This window comes from Carya illinoinensis, chromosome 6 (assembly GCF_018687715.1).
Source record: "Carya illinoinensis cultivar Pawnee chromosome 6, C.illinoinensisPawnee_v1, whole genome shotgun sequence".
Lineage (NCBI taxonomy): Eukaryota > Viridiplantae > Streptophyta > Magnoliopsida > Fagales > Juglandaceae > Carya > Carya illinoinensis.
In genome coordinates, this window is record NC_056757.1 from 28,549,316 (window position 1) to 28,565,718 (window position 16,403).

Below are 16,403 nucleotides of genomic sequence, written 5' to 3' on the forward strand. Positions count from 1 at the left end.
CAGTGCTAAAAATGACCGACAAATAAGCTAGCTAGAGCGCACACACAAAGTGACAAAAGTCTTTTTTTTTTTTTTTTTTTTTTTTTTAATTCTTTTGACAAAGTGACAAAAGTTAAAACAGTCGGAGAATATGAAAATCTGGTGAAGGTCGTACTTCGCACCTGCCTTTATTAGCAGAGTCAATTTGATTACTGCATTCATTTTTTTTATTATAAATATAGCAACCCGTTCCATATTTCAATATGAAAACTGTTACTTTTGATTCCTCTGTATTGTGGTGAGGATGTAAGGCTGTGAATATTCGGAATCGAATCGTCTGCAAGTTGCATTCCCTTGCTTCTTGATGCTTGGGTTGTCCTTGTCGACATCTTCCTATAATTTTTTTTTAAGAGAAAAGATATTTACAATCGTAATTATATAAATGATGTGTAATTATTTAAAAAAAATAAATTAATATAAAATTTACATAAAAAAAATTAATTTTTAAATCATAAATCGTATTTTTTTTTAAAATAATTACGCGATATATATAATCATCAAATTTTATAATTTTAAGTAGCATTGTTGTTTTTTCAAACCACGAGGTCGACTTCTCGCGATTCTTTGACCCGGAATTGCATAATAATACGAAAAGCAATGTTAGATAAGCCAGTAACTGACGTAGAGTCATTATTAAAAAATTAATTAATTAATTAATAATAAATTCTCTCATCTTTAAAGCGACTGCTTTTTATCCTTTTTCACGTTGCCATTGTCTACCTTTGATGACTTATTGCGAGTGAACGTGGGAAACCATAAAAGAAGCAACTGTATCTCAGGGAATCCGCATCCAAGGTTCCCGATTCTGAAAGCACTTTATAGTTTATATGATTGATTTGAACACGGCTTACATTATCACCCTCCGTACCCAAACTGCTCTCTCTAGTTTCTCTGTGTTGCCACTCTCTTGTCCGTTCTCTGTTTCTTCCGGTTTTGCAATTAGTATTTAAACTTCCTACCTAAGAATCTGAGGTTGTGAACTTGTGAACGTGATTGTGATGCGTGCGGAGGATTTCTTTGGCCTACTTTGGTGTCCCATGTAGTGGGGTTTGCATCGGGTTTTGATCGGTAGGTGAAGTGTAAGTTATAATTTACATTCCTTAAAAAGTGGGTTGTAGATACTTTCGAGATTTCTTGTGTGGACAGTTGGGTTTCTACGTTTTTCATTAGTCATTAGAGTATTGGATTTTGCTCTGTAACGCTGTGTGTTCCGCATGCTTTGCCGTTTTCGCCGCCACTACTGTTCTTTTGCCAGTTATTTTATTCAAGATATTCTCATTAGCACCCTCTGAAATTCTGAATTGCATATTTTTAATCACTTCTACCTTGGGGGCTTTTGTTTTGTTTTTTTATCTCTTTCTAAACATCAGGAGCAGTAGCCAGAAGTTAAATCTTCTGAATCTGTGATTCTACAATTCACCTGTTCTCCTTCAGTTCCGCTGTGTATGTGAAGATTTTGTTTTCTTTCTTACTTACACAGGGTCAACGTTTCTCTTCTTCCCCTTATAGTGGGACCCCTGTCTTTCAGTTTTTTGCAGCAACTGAATTTCCATCCTGTTTTATGGATCTGGAATGCTTCAAGTGCTTATATTGGCTATCGAAATGAGTGGCTAGTACTATACTACATGTATATGGTAAGCCAGAGGATACAGAGTAATTCATATTGCCTCCCCCTGCAGGATTTTTCTAGGAGGGTCTCCCTGCTGGATTTTCATTGAATACCTCCTCAATTACTCCAACTGAGAGGATTATACATCTGGTGATTTGAAAATGTATTTGGTGGAGAGCAAAGGAGGTGCCATCCTATGCATGCTGATTTCCTTGACGTTCTTGGGCACATGGCCTGCTGTTATGACTCTCCTGGAAAGACGCGGTCGTCTTCCTCAACATACTTACCTTGACTACTCGATTACAAATCTCTTGGCTGCTGTCATTATTGCTTTAACATTTGGGGAGATAGGCAAGAGCACACCTGATTCGCCCAATTTTTTTGTTCAACTTTCTCAGGTAAGTTTCTATGTATATTAGAGGTGGCGTTCTTAACATTTTGTTATCAATATTTCTTTTATCCGGTGAATAAATTACTTTGACTTATTTCTCGAAGCATTTGCAAACCAGTCCTCATGAAAATGATGTTGGAAAATGAAAATTAATTCTGATGAAAGTATAAGCGTGAATAGAAAAGATGCATTCTTCAATGCAAAGTAAAAAAAAGCTTTATTTTCTGGGGTTACTGTTGTTAATTGTTATGATCTAATATAATCATGTTATTTTCCTTTTGTTATCTTTAGGTATGCTGCCAATGTGACCTCTTGCAGGGGAAGAAAATATTGAGAATCTGATGACTTGTTTATTGTAGTCACCATAAATGACTTGCTCTTTTTTATTTTTCTGTCTGAGCTGGAAGTATAATGGACATTCTTTCACATTTTTCTATGGATATGAGTTGAATAGATCTGGAAACCCTATTCTTTTGCTCCACTTGTGGTAGAAAACCCAACTAGATCACATTAACATACATGCCAACCTAATACTTTGATCACTCTCTTCCCCCAGTTCATTGGGCTATCACCTTTTCCAAGCATAAGAAATGAATAGGGGCAAAAGTACTTTCTAAGATCAGTATACAGAAAAGAAGGAAATATTTCATTCTTTTGATCTTTATGCGAATTGGGAACTTTAATGACTGTAAATTTATTCAGCTGTGACTCTGAACTATTAAAACGGAGTAGCTTATCGCATGTAGATTGATATCCCATGTCCTATTTCTTAACTAAGTATGTGGAAACTATCAGAAAGTTTGGGTGCAGATCTATGAAAAGAAGAAAGATGTAGGACTGTTCATCTGGGCCGGGTTCCGGCCTGGACTAAATCCGGGCTGGTACCGGCTTTTTAAAACCTGGCCCATCCGGCCTGGATACGGTTTTTGACACCCGGATATGGAGTTATATAATCACTAGTAGTGCTCTAGTGTTTTATTTCTTCTCTCTCTTTGTGGATGTAAGATTGTAGCTGCAGTAAAAAATTTTCTTGCTTGTATGAAAAAGTATGAAGTTATCTTTCTGGACAGCTCACTTGTATGAAAAATTCTTGCAACTCTGTTGTGTCAATAATAGTTGTATGTGATAACAGCTGATTTTCTGTTGAAGTCTGCTTATATGGCTTGGGTTCAAGTCCTCCTAACTGCTTGAAAATTGTCTTCACTCTGTGCAACTTCCAAACTAACAATTGGCTGTTGTTTGCGAGGAAAAAATGGGTGAAAATATGAACTTAATTTGTCGTTGATGCTCTTGATGATTCAACTTAGGAAAGCCATCTACTCCAGACCTTCTAGGATTTAGGCAGCTAAACTCTGGTATTTTGATTTATTGGTATGTTTACTAATCAACTCTAGGACACTATAGTGTGAATGCTGGGACATAATGAGGAGATGCTCTTTTAAGATGAGAGAATGCCTTTGAAGCTGTTGAAGGATGCTGAATGAAATGTCATTGGATGATGAGATCTCTTTTGTTGCTTGGGGATGATGCCATGCTCTCTTAAATAATTGAATCTACAGTAGGCAGTTCATTTTGAGTTAGTTTTTGTTTAATCCCCCATCAAGTTGTAATTATGTACCATAAGTATGTTAAATGTGTTGTGTCTCAAACAGAAGTAGTTCTGAATCTTCTGAGGTGATTGAAGCTACATAGTTGGACATGAGTCTCGGTTCAATGGCATCATATCCGTTACAACTGATGTGTGATTTCATTATGGTGCTTGATGCAGAATAACTGGCCCTCCATTTTGTTTGCAATGGCGGGTGGGGTGGTGCTCAGCATTGGCAACCTATCTACTCAGTATGCTTGGGCTTTTGTTGGTTTATCAGTGGTGGAAGTGGTCACTTCAAGCATCACTGTGGTTATAGGTGCCTATCTCTCCACACAGAGGCACATTGACATGCACACCTTAGCTCGTGCACACACCCACACACATTCTTATGTATGTGCACATCTATTTTTGTCTGGATATGCATTTTAAACAGAAACTATGAAATAAAAGATTGGCAAGATGTATTTTTTTTCATTATAGTCTCTCTTCCAATTGTAACAGGCACAACCTTGAATTACTTTTTGGATGACAAAATCAACAGAGCTGAGATTCTTTTCCCTGGTGTTGGTTGCTTCTTGACTGCGGTTTGTCTTGGCTCTTTTCTTCATGCATCCAATGCAGCTGATAATAAAAAAAAGCTCAGTGATTATACAGTTGGAGCCGAGTATGCCTCTGTCCTTATTAGTTATAAATGGAATTGTGCTGATTTAGAACTAAGGTTTCTTTTGTCTATAGTAACTGTTGCCTAATCGGTTTCCTATATGGGCCAAATAGCTTGCAGAAACTTGAATCCTTATTGGTTATTAAACTCTTTCAATGTTGTTCGTTTTTGCGTTCTTTTCTGTTATTTGTTCTGGCTTAGTTCATTCCCATTGGAAACAATATCCAAAAAATAAAAATTACAAATCATTGTTGTCCTGGGTTTCAAATTAATTCAATTTTTGGGTGACGTGCTTGCATACGAGATATGAATGAGAAACATAGACATGGGCCAGTTAATGATAAGCAGCAACAAAGTGTAAGACTCAGATTAAATAAAAAGAAGCTTTTTTTTCTCCTTTTGGAAAGTCAATGAAGTCTTTAACCTGGTTTGGATAGTGAGTTGAGATGAGATAAGTTGAGTTAAAATGGTTTGTGAATAGTAGTGAGATATTTGAATTGAGATGAGATGAGTTAGAAATGGTTTGAGTTAAAATGTTTTATGGGGTTTTGGAAAAGGAAAGAGAAAAAAGTTGAATAAAAATATTGTAAAATTAAAACATTGTTAAGAGTATAATTTTTTAATATCATTTTTGTTTTGGGATTTGAAAAAGTTGAATTGTTTTTTGTGTTTTGTTTGGATGTTTGTGAAAGTTGTAATAATTAGGTAAAGATTAGATGAAAAAGTTGAATATTTGAAATTGAAAAGTGTTTTGTGTTTATGGTGTTTGAATTGAGATGAGATGAGTTAGAAATAGTTTGAGTTAAAATGTTTTATGGGGTTTTGGAAAAGGAAAGAGAAAAAGTTGAATAAAAATATTGTAAAGTTAAAACATTGTTAAGAGTATAATTTTTTAATATCATTTTTGTTTTGGGATTTGAAAAAGTTGAATTGTTTTTTTGTGTTTTGTTTGGATGTTTGGTAAAGTTGTAATAATTAGGTAAAGATTAGATGAAAAAGTTGAATATTTGAAATTGAAAAGTGTTTTGTGTTTGTGTGTTTGGGTATATATATATTTTTTATTGGCACTGGGTGTCCAACGACAGTGTCTTGACTAATCCCGGGGGTGCACGGGCCATTGACAAGGAGTTTTCCGCAAGTGTACCTCAAGTAATTTTAGGGAAAAATCTCTCAGTCCGATGGCTTCTAGAGATTATTTGCACTCAAGGGGATTTGAACCTTAGACTTAAGGGGAGCATACCCCCAAGCCCAAGGCCTTTACCACTTGAGCCAACCCCTAAGGGTTTTGGATATTGAGATGAGATAGGATGAGATGAAATGAGATGGGATGAGATGGAAGCATATCTCTATCCAAATCAGGTGATATTATACAATGTTGCTTTTCCACTTTATCTTTGATCTCTGAAAGAGTTCCTTGCTCTAAGTTTGCAGGATTAGGTAATTTTTCAGTAAAACTTATACTGCATCGGGGATTCTTTCATTTCTTCTCATGCAATATTGATCATATAATGCTGACGCTTCTACAAACTGAACTTTTTGACAGGGCTACAGGTGTTTCCACGTCTAAACAAACTGTTACAAACAATGGTAAGGACCTCTCTCTAGACTTTTGTTTTCTTGCTTTGGGCTCCTTTTAATTTATTAAAACTGTTATTTTGCTTTTCTGTCTCAATATTGGACATCATCACGTCAACAGTTGGAGCGAAGGATCTCGAAAATGGAAGGTGTTCTGCAGAGAAAGCCAAAGCTGGGACTGCAGGTTTTCTCATAGCACTTGAGAATAGAAGAGCAATTAAGGTGGGTGGTTATTAATCTAAATTATATTCTCTCACTGCGATTTCAATAGCCATGGATGCTATTAATCTTGAACAATGGCACTTTCCTTTATTTATCTCCCACATGCATGCAACCAATGTGAGGTAATTATACTTGAAATTATAAGCTGATGACTGTCCAGAACCTCTGTACTTTTTTATTGGCCCACTTCTTTCTTTTTAAATGAATTGCTCAACCACCAGGCATATATAGACATCTATCCATGGATGTAACAGTTAGACTACATGTATGATTCTGATTGCAGGTGTTTGGGAAGAGCACTTTGATTGGACTGGCCATAACTTTCTTTGCTGGTGGCTGCTTCTCTCTATTCACACCTGCATTCAATTTGGCAACAAATGATCAATGGAACACTTTAAAGGAAGGGGTTCCTCACTTGTCTGTTTATACAGCATTTTTCTACTTCTCAGTCTCCTGTTTTGTCCTTGCCATCATTCTGAACATCACCTTCCTTTACCACCCGGTACTAAATTTACCGAGATCATCACTTAAGGCTTACGTGAGAGACTGGAATGGCCGAGGGTGGGCCTTTTTGGCTGGATTTTTGTGTGGGTTTGGCAATGGACTCCAATTTATGGGAGGTCAAGCTGCAGGATATGCGGCAGCAGATGCTGTTCAGGTTAGTGTTATTGCGTATATAAGATAGTCTAGTGTAATGCATCCATAAAATCGTTGGAAAAAAATCATTAGATTTCTTTTGTTAGGAAATTTTGGCTTAAATACATCCACTTTTTCTCTTAAAAACTGGTAGAAAAAGTGTTGTGCTGTCACACCTGCATGTTCACCAACTGCTGATGCACATTTCAATTTGGTGTAATATCAGGCACTTCCACTCGTGAGCACCTTTTGGGGAGTACTTATCTTTAAAGAATATCGGAAATCATCACGAAGGACATATGTATTACTTGTCAGTATGTTGTTTATGTTTATTGTAGCTGTTGGAGTTCTTATGGGATCATCAGGGCATCGAAAAAAGTAGACTGGCGAAAGGGCATTGCTAGAAATTGTACAAAGCATAAATGATCAATTTAGTTTATACACTTGTCAAGAGCAAGCATATTCTGCTGCCTAGGTGATTGATTGAGATGCAAAGTTGCTTAAATTTATGGAATTTAATGGATCTCTGTTAGCATGCAGTGGTTGATATAGAAACTGCACATACAAAAATGTATTTGGAATCTTTCTTTCTATATCCTTGTAAATTTTCTTTCCATATCCTTGTAAATTTTCTTTCCAGTATGCAAATTGCGTAGTGTTCTCTGTTTCGTGCAATAAAAAAATAATGCCCCCTTCCCTTCCTTCTGCTGTGTCATTTGAGTCTTAATGATATGCATTGTCTGTTTTGTTTTGCTTTTATTTTATTTTTTTTGTTCCACCTTAAAATTAATTGTCACTCCTCTGGTATTTCTGGTTGATGCATGTGAATGCCCATCTTCTATTCTGATCAATATTGGCTTCTGCTGTCCATTTTGAGTGTTGAGGCATCATTTATCTTTGAGGGATATGCATAGTAATTACACTGTACTGTTGTAATTCAAGCATCTTTCCCCCACCAAATGACCATTTTGGTAGAAAATTTAGTTGCATGCTTTTTTTTTTTTTTTAAAGAAGAGTCAGGACCAAGTTCCAACAAATTTTGCACTCAAAATAAATGGGCCCCTGAGGTGAAAGTGGGGAGTGTGAAATCATGCTTAAGACTTGATTTGGAAGTGTCTTCGGATGTCAGCCTAAAGTACAGACTATGTTCTTTGCCCTGTTTGCATTGTGCCATGTATCTGCACAATTTCTCAATTTGTTTGTCTAATCAACGATAACAACAGCATTTGTTCTAATTTTGCCATTCCAAAAATGCAGTGACTTCTCTTTCTTGGCCAGCAAAAATGAATGAATTTATAGTTTTGAAAACGTTTGTACTCTTGAATAACGGATTTATAGTAGATCCCCACAAATTACAAAAGGAAAGAGGAGCTTAATAATGAAATAGAACAACACTCAGGCTGTGTTTGAAAGATGAAATCATTCAACTCATTTCAAACTAATCATTGATAAGACTCGCTACTTTTTTAACTTTTCATTATCCATCTCAAGTTTCAACATATTTCATATATTTAAATACATATTTCAATCTATTTACATTCAAACACATTTTAATAAAATTTATAAAATATTACTATTTACACATCAACTCAGATTATTTGAAATCACATTATTATAGTTATAGTTGGGAAACATTATCTCTTTTAGAGCTCTGTCGTTATAAATAAGAGAAGTAAGCTTTTCAATATATGAATGAATCCTTTCAAAAAAAATATATATATGAATGAATTATTACAAATTTACAGGAATGAAACATGAGAAATCATTTATTATATTCAAAAATGGAAAACGTACAAAACGCTAGAAGGAGGGCTTGAACCTCCGACCTTGTGGTTAACAGCCACACGCTCTAGCCAACTGAGCTATTCCAGCGGGTGTTGTTGTCAATCATTCGTTTTCTATCTTATTTTCTAGAAGCCATCATCCTCGCATCGTTGGGAACTTGGGATTGCGTGAACCTTGAGATATTCCGGGAAATCTCGATCTCTTCTGTAAAACATTTCAAGGAAATTTAGGCTGTAGGCATCCTAAAGAAAGTTTGCCAATTTTGATTTCACCTATGATTCATTTACTCAAATATTTTATTGAAGGCTTTATTTGTAAGTAAATGCGAGGTAGATTTATACAAATCTTTTATAAAAATGTAGGTCCCATTAACAAAATGAAATTTTCATACTTTTTAAAAATGAAATTCACTTTTTTATAAAATATTTGTGCAAGAGTTGTATATTTAAAATTTGTATATATAATCCCTCTTTATTTATTTATTAGGTGCATTCAATAACCTTGTTTTTTTTTATTTAATTATTATTATATGTCCTGTGCAACAACCTATTAACCACTTGCACCTTTTGTTTTTAATGCCATTAATTGCACCTAATTCCCCTCAATAAATGTACGTAAAAAGGAAAATTTTATACATCACATTCTCATTTTACTAAATAAAATATGATACATTTATTACTATTGAATAATTATTTATTATATGCTTCTTTATTATCTAATGGTAATGGATGTACTATATCTTATTTAGTATGATGAAAATAAGATAAAAATTATGAGTATACAATAACAGCTTGAGCTGACCGTGAACTGATCAAACCGACAGTCGGAGCATGGAACATGCAAAGAACTGGTCAGCGGACGAGAGGAATTGAGGGAAAATCGACATTGACGATTTGGCACAGTTTGAATCCCTGGAAAACTGCTGAATCAATCGATCATGTCTATTTATATATATATTTTAAATATATATATATATATAAAGGCGTTGTTTCACTTAAATAAGTGAAACAACGTTTTTTATGATCTAGATGTTAAAAAAATATATTATATAACGACACCGTTTCAAAATGAATTAATAACCTCCCCAGCCCTCTTCTTCTTCCTCTCTACATCTTTCTTCTTCTTCCATAACAGACGACGGCACACCACTCTTTATTCTTCCTCAGTTCCTCCTCTTTCATAAAAGACGTCGATAGTAGACTAAAAATCGCACCGATGCACATCAAGACTGATATGATTGGTTTTCTCTCCCCTAACCCACAATTTCCACTGGTTTAATAGACTCATGGCAAACGATAGTGGTGTCTTAGTTTAGCGCTAAAAGTGACGCCGAACCCATCAGTGTACAGCTCTAATAAAAATGTAGTATATAACATTACTCATTATTTTATGAAGTTGTAAATAAATTGTGAATTAGTGATTGTTCTATCATTCCTCACTAATTTGGATTTAGAGATGAAATGAGATAATTTTAAATAAAAGTTGAATAAAATATTATTTTTTTAATATTATTATTTTTTTGAGATTTAAAAAAAAAAAAAATTGAATTATTGATTATATTTTGTGTGAGAAATGAAAAAATTATAATGATAAAATGAAATGAGATAAAACACTTTCCAAATCTAAACAGGGTGCTGTAGAAATTTACTGTGACAATTATACATGTGTGAATTCCACTTCATGCGTCTCTCTCCCACTCCAAGAAACCCAAATCCCTTACAGAGAAGTCATATTCAGAGAGGACATGGAGATTCCCTCAACTAATTTGACGGCCTCCCAGTTTAGTTGAAGGATGAACTTGTGAATCCCAACAGCTCGTAGGTTCAAGACATTATGCAACTGCTGACAGTGCTTCAACCATTAAGGGATAGCTTTGCAGAAGCTGCTGCCGAATAACCAACTCAACCGGTGATCAGATGGCCAAAGTACCATTCCTTCATGTGTCCTGATCAATAGCACCATATGTTGTAAAATACCTTTTCTGCAAACCCTGGCTTAGATTGAACCAATTCCTGCTTCCAGGGGACGGAACACCAGAATACATGAACCGAAGTGAAAACTGGAGGATGGCAAGATAGAGAGGGAAGACACCCTCAATGGAATTACAGTTCCAAAGTAAGAACCTTGTACCTTTATTTACATTGTAAATATTCCAGTTCACAACAGAATTTACCCCGGAAAGACTTTCCTATGCCTTAAATAAACTAGGAAACAAACATACAAAAACCCACCGGTAAAACCAGTAATAACCAGAACCCAATTGAAAGTAGAGGGGCAGTCAAAAATTGAGTCTGCAAAGTTCATTCCAAATACTGCGGTTACAGAAGCAAATACCGTAGCCACAAAGGTAGAAGCCGTAAGAAGCAACTGAAATTGTATGAGCTGGTTCTGAACATTGCCCTGTTCATGAACACGGTGAAAAACATGACACGTTTTTGTATGTATGTTTTAATATTCAAAGAATATGAGGTAGGCTACATGAAATCTGAAGGTTAAAAATCATGCCTTACCAGTTTAATATTGATCAGATCTTCAGTGTCATCTATGTATTCTTTGAGCTGGGTTACCAATAAAAAAATAAAATTTGATATCAGCATAAGCAGAGTAAAGTGGCAATTCCTTCAAATCACTTATTGGAGGATTCTATCCCAATAACCAAGTGCCTTTCTTTATTTATAAGTATGGATAGCGTAACATGCTCACACCCGCTATATTCTATGCAATAAAGATCACATCTGAATCGGGCCTTGATGATAAGAAATCATATATGCAAGCTGATTAGTTAAAGATAAGTGATAGGAGATGTGGCAAAGTCAGATGATACAAGTAACATACTAATTTCCAAATTATAAATCTCAACGCTAAATATTTTTATAAGAGAAACTAAACATGCAAGGTCAAATGTATGCTTTGCAGGGAGTCAAAACGTCTCATACCGATAACAACTTGCTCATGGTATTGTCAATGACAACAAAGTATGCCTCAAGCAACATTTCCAGTTGTTCAATGTTCTCTCCGTCAGATGAACCCATTAAGCTTCCATGTTTGCTTGAACTCATGATACTACTAAAAGCCCTTTGCAAAAATGGAGCTCCACTGAAGGCCCCCACAGGTGAAACAGGAGCAGATTTTGAAACCTCTCTGGCCCCACCTGAGGTATCAGTTCGCACAGAAACGTCATTTAACAGATAAGCCTCTGACCTTTGTTTCTTCTCAGTCAGATACATCTCTGCCATATCCCCATCATCATTCATAAGATGCTCTATTTCATCTCGGACCTGGAAATTTAATTTAATTTAGAACATGAGAAGCAAGGAGATATCCTAGACTTGACATATTTACCTTCTGAACTCGCTGAGTCAAGGCAAGGAGGTGGCCTTTGAGTCTACGCACACGTTCCAGATTAAGAGTGCTAATAGATGTTGCCAATTCATCTAGCACAGGATATATCTCCCTTTCCAGTTCTTTTACCTATCAAATCCAGAAACTTCATAGTGCAAGGTGTCGAACAACAAATAAATATTTCAAGCTTCATTTTGTCAAGCAGACCTTCCAAATTTCACAGTCCATTATATAACACATTTACACGTAGATTGCATGATACTTTAAATATATATCTGCATAACTATATATTCTTACCCACTTAATAGCTTCTAGCAAAACCCAAGTTGTACCAAACCCATCAAAGTACAAAAGTGAATGCGAATATTAAGCTCGAGACATTAGAAACAATCCTGTAGATTTAGGTTGGGAGTATTTCCTGCTAAATTATTCTGTTAAAATTGTGGTTATGTTTGACAAATTTTCAACAGAAAAATACGGATCTAAATGTAATTCAATGGTGGAGAAGACTTCATATAAGCACCAAGAAATTGAGATTGAGGCTTTTTTGGCTCTCTAAAGAAATACAAATAAATGAAACAGGTAATATCCAATCAGGAAATACTTTCCTACATGCATCCAATGCATCCCAATGGACTCATCTGAAGTAATATGAAGACTTCACTTTTTTTTTTTCTCTCTTATAACTTAATATGAAGACTTCATCTTAATTAACAACCTAAGTTCAAGATGAATACATCAGAGTACTAAAAGAACAAGGAAATGTTGTCCCAGATGGAGTAAGGATTGATAGTTTTAATAGTTGGGTGGGCATATCGCAGGAGCTAAGACTGATAACAGCACGTTCCAGGTCCGAGTGGTGTGAAACAAGTTGCAAAGATGGGTTTAAAATTCTCATCAACAATCATAGTGGACTATCGGATGGATGGAAAAGAGCTGTACAAGCCACCCGACCCTGTAAGTTGTAAGTCTTCTAGCTTACTAGCATTCCAAAATGGCCACAAATGGGACTGATTTATTTATTTATTATAGGGTACAAATGGGATTATTTTAAAAATGCCAAAAGCATAGCAATCAGGTTTGTGGACAAAAGCCCAAAGGAATATCCTTCTGAATATTAAAGTTTGAGACATTATAAAACTGGATTCTTTCCTTATCAAGGACATTCATAATTGTTCCCAAAGTGGTGCGGCGACTTTACCAAAAAGAAGAAGGCAATTCCCATAAATTCGTTGTGTTGCAGATTGTTACCTGAGCATCTAGAGACATGCATATTAATTCCAGAGCCAGCTCCAATGCCCTAAATTCGAAAGGCAGATCCTCTGAATCAAATTGGTAGACATTATAAGCAATCCATGCAAAAATTTAACTTTGTAAAATTAAAGAGTTCAAAAGGCTCGATAGAATGGTATCAGCACCCTTTTTCGGTAAGAACTTATGCTTCTGAAGGTAGAACCAAGTATTCTGTTCAGTTCAATAACCAATTTAGCTTGGTATGATTTTCTTACCAGCTTTATCTCTGTTCCTCCGAAGGCGTTTGCACAATTCTGACTTGTACTGAACAACACATCCATCCAAGGAATTCATCAGGATAACCTCATCAGCAGTGATTACACACCTGATCTGTTCAAGACTGACCACAATAGCCTTCTCCCGTCCTAATATTGTAGAAGGATAAATGAACAAAGGGTCCAAAAGTCGGAGATCCCTGGAAGGCAAAGAACAATGTCTCATTATCGTGACCTTGTCGAGCTTTAAAATCTTTGAGGTGCCATTTTTATCAATTTTAATCCAAGATCGACTCCCATGACCTCTTTTCTTCACGCCTGCAGTAAGACTAGACCCGCGACCTCCATTCTCATCTAAATTGGACCTCTCAGTGTTCTGAGAAGATGCAGATTCAGAAAGATCAGGCGAAAGAAAAGGATACCGTGGTTTTCCCATTAGTTTTTACTTTTTCCTGCTCTGCTTCCTGGGTGAGAATTGGTTGAGCATTGCCCACGTCAGTATACGTTGGATGGTATCTAAATGTCACTATGTCATAAGCACAGTCTTGCTTGTGCAAGCAGGTCAATGATCAAATTTGAAACCAGATCAACCGAACTTAACCTCATCCACTGAATATAAAACCTGAAAATTCTTGTTTGGTTAGCCAAAACCAAAAATCTCATCTCATCTCATCTCAACTCATCATTACACCTTATTCAAATCCCAATATAAAATATAATAAACAATCTAACTTTTTCAAATCCCAATACAAAATTAATATTCAAAAATTATATTATAACAATATTTTATTTATTACTATTTAAAACATCTTATCTCATCTCATCTCATTTGTGTAACCAAGCGGGGCAACGTTAAATGTGAACAAATCCCCTAAAACCATCACTTCAATGGAGAAGCAATCAACTCTGACTAGTCTGGAGAACTATCATTTTAATTGAAATGGTTATAAACTATAAAGAACATTTAGTCTTTAGATTAGATCTTTCCAATTTCACGACACCAAAACTAAACTAGCTCGACTAAGTTAACGAAGGAGAGCTCAAAGAGACTGAAAGCCATATTAACAAAAAACATATTTAGTATCAATGATAAAATTCGTCCAAATAACTGTAAAAACAATGTTGCTTACCAAGTTTAATAAGAAATAAAAACCGAAAGCAACAAAAAACCAATGAGTTTCTTTAACGCATCTCGACTTGCCAAAATGGCTAAAATCCTCCACGCGCCACTGACGGAAAGTAATAGTTTTGCCTGGAGCATTCCAACCCAGATGAAAAGCAGCACGAGCAACTTTGATTTTCGGTTTTCAAACACCGAAAACCCAAAATTTTCGTTCTTTAAGAACCCTATCAGAAATTTCAATGCACCTATTGTCCCACCATCTATAACAATCGTACACAAATGGAAACACAGATAATAGCTACTGCAGTGGCACCAAACCCCAACCAATGATAACGTAACTTTTCACCAAAATAAAAGCATGAAATGAAAACCCATCAGCCGATTCTTGACGGTTATTCGGTAATCACAGAACCCGTATAATGAAAAACAATCAATCACAGAGAAGCCCAGATGAAGAGATGGAAGAATAACAAACATACCTCTCGAAGATTGGTTTCAGAGGTTGTCAAAGCTGATCTAAGGATAGGTTGGTTAACTAAAATCGAAGAGAAAACTACTTATCAAAAAAATCGAAGAGAAAACACAGATTTCTTTCCCCGTCCGGCGAACAGAGAAAATACCCTCGGTTGAAAACATGGCCTCAGGGGCCTGCTACCACGATGCAGTTCTTGAACATTTTGCAAATCGATGCGGGCACATTTTAGCGTAAATGTTCTAAATAACAGTAAGAAAACGAAAGAAGGAAAGAAAAATGAGAGAATTCATTGATGGGCCACTGGGCCTTTGGCAAGCAAGATAATAACGCAAGTAAAAATAGGTTCATGGATACGTCGAACGATGTGGTTGTTATGAAAAAAGATATTTATAATTTGATTTTTCTTCTATGGTCATTGATTGACGTATTATTTACTGGAAATAATGTTTTAAAGTTCTCATTTCTTTCTTTTATCCCTTTTCTTGTTTCCTCTTTATTAGTGAATAAGTGGAAAATAATTTATTTCAAACTAATTTATAGATCACACAATTTTAAGTTTTTATATGATATAATTTTATTTAAAAGATAAATTTTAAAATTTAAATTTTATAAATCCACTCATATTATTTACATAAAGAGTTCTACTAGATACAGTCACTTTTACATACTTTTTATATATTTTATTAATGTAATTGACCAAACTAATTATTTTATATTAAAAAATAATAATATAACCAATCATAAAAACAACGCAACTACTCGAATCTCGTCGAAAAACAATACTTATTGAATCAAACCTAGTTAAAATTAATCCCACTGAAATCAGCAACAACATCACAACAACAAACAGCGTACGTACGTGAGAATTTACGATAATCAATACTGATCCAATTAGACGTACGAGATTAATATCATGTTAAGAATTAATGACGTTGTCGGCCAAGATCGAGCTAGCGATTGATATTGAAAGCATGCATGATAACCAGGGATATCATCATGATCATACATATATATGGCCTGCAGCATGATATATTTGAAGCCGTGATCGGAGTATGACCATCGATGTTACCTGGACGAGGAGATTGAATGTACTGTAAAGATAACGCTGTGGCCTGTGGTAGGCGTACGTACGTCGAGAGATCAGATCATCATGTGGTTAATTAATTAAATAGAGAGAGAGAGAGAGAGAGAGAGAGAGAGAGAGAGAGAGAGAGAGAGAGATTTTTTAGGACCGATATGTATCATCGTGATCATCGATGATCAGGATGGACACGATATTGATGATGATGATGGAGAGCCAAAATATTCTCCACTAGCTTGATCGATGCAGATCATATATATCTTAATTTGGTTGGGTTTCCTATTTCATTATAAATTCCCTAGTCCATCACGCACTCTTACGGTAGTATATCATACATGCATGCAGCATAGCTAGCTAGCATATCT

At 35.4% G+C, this 16,403-nt stretch overlaps 2 protein-coding genes and 1 non-coding gene across 8 annotated transcripts; 1 reads left to right on the forward strand and 2 right to left on the reverse strand.

Annotated features, from left to right (window-relative positions):
- The first annotated feature begins 719 nt into the window (after positions 1-719).
- LOC122314365 (ureide permease 2-like) lies at positions 720-7,435 on the forward strand. Of its 4 annotated transcripts, none has more exons than XM_043129900.1 (8): positions 720-834; positions 1,719-2,046; positions 3,808-3,946; positions 4,132-4,294; positions 5,835-5,878; positions 5,988-6,088; positions 6,372-6,746; positions 6,951-7,435. In XM_043129900.1, exons 2-8 carry the CDS (start codon positions 1,810-1,812, stop codon positions 7,104-7,106), a joined length of 1,215 nt encoding a protein of 404 aa, XP_042985834.1. In that variant the 5' UTR covers positions 720-834; positions 1,719-1,809; the 3' UTR covers positions 7,107-7,435. The 4 variants fall into 4 exon arrangements, with proteins under 4 accessions (XP_042985834.1, XP_042985832.1, XP_042985831.1 ...); XM_043129898.1 differs by having other exon boundaries at positions 755-1,118; XM_043129897.1 differs by having other exon boundaries at positions 755-1,107.
- A 1,087-nt stretch (positions 7,436-8,522) lies between these two features.
- TRNAN-GUU lies at positions 8,523-8,596 on the reverse strand. The gene has a single exon. It is a non-coding gene; the product is annotated as a tRNA-Asn (tRNA).
- A 1,526-nt stretch (positions 8,597-10,122) lies between these two features.
- Positions 10,123-15,288, reverse strand: LOC122313348 (magnesium transporter MRS2-5-like). 3 transcript variants are annotated; one of them, XM_043128267.1, is made up of 7 exons: positions 14,962-15,288; positions 13,360-13,823; positions 13,103-13,173; positions 11,852-11,980; positions 11,446-11,787; positions 11,020-11,067; positions 10,123-10,909 (listed from the first exon to the last, which is right to left on the reverse strand). In XM_043128267.1, the coding sequence occupies exons 2-7, from the start codon at positions 13,793-13,795 to the stop codon at positions 10,679-10,681; spliced, it is 1,257 nt and encodes a 418-aa protein (XP_042984201.1). In that variant the 5' UTR covers positions 13,796-13,823; positions 14,962-15,288; the 3' UTR covers positions 10,123-10,678. The 3 variants fall into 3 exon arrangements, with proteins under 3 accessions (XP_042984201.1, XP_042984199.1, XP_042984200.1); XM_043128265.1 differs by having other exon boundaries at positions 13,360-13,981; positions 14,962-15,287; XM_043128266.1 differs by having other exon boundaries at positions 13,360-15,287.
- Positions 15,289-16,403: the final 1,115 nt, after the last annotated feature.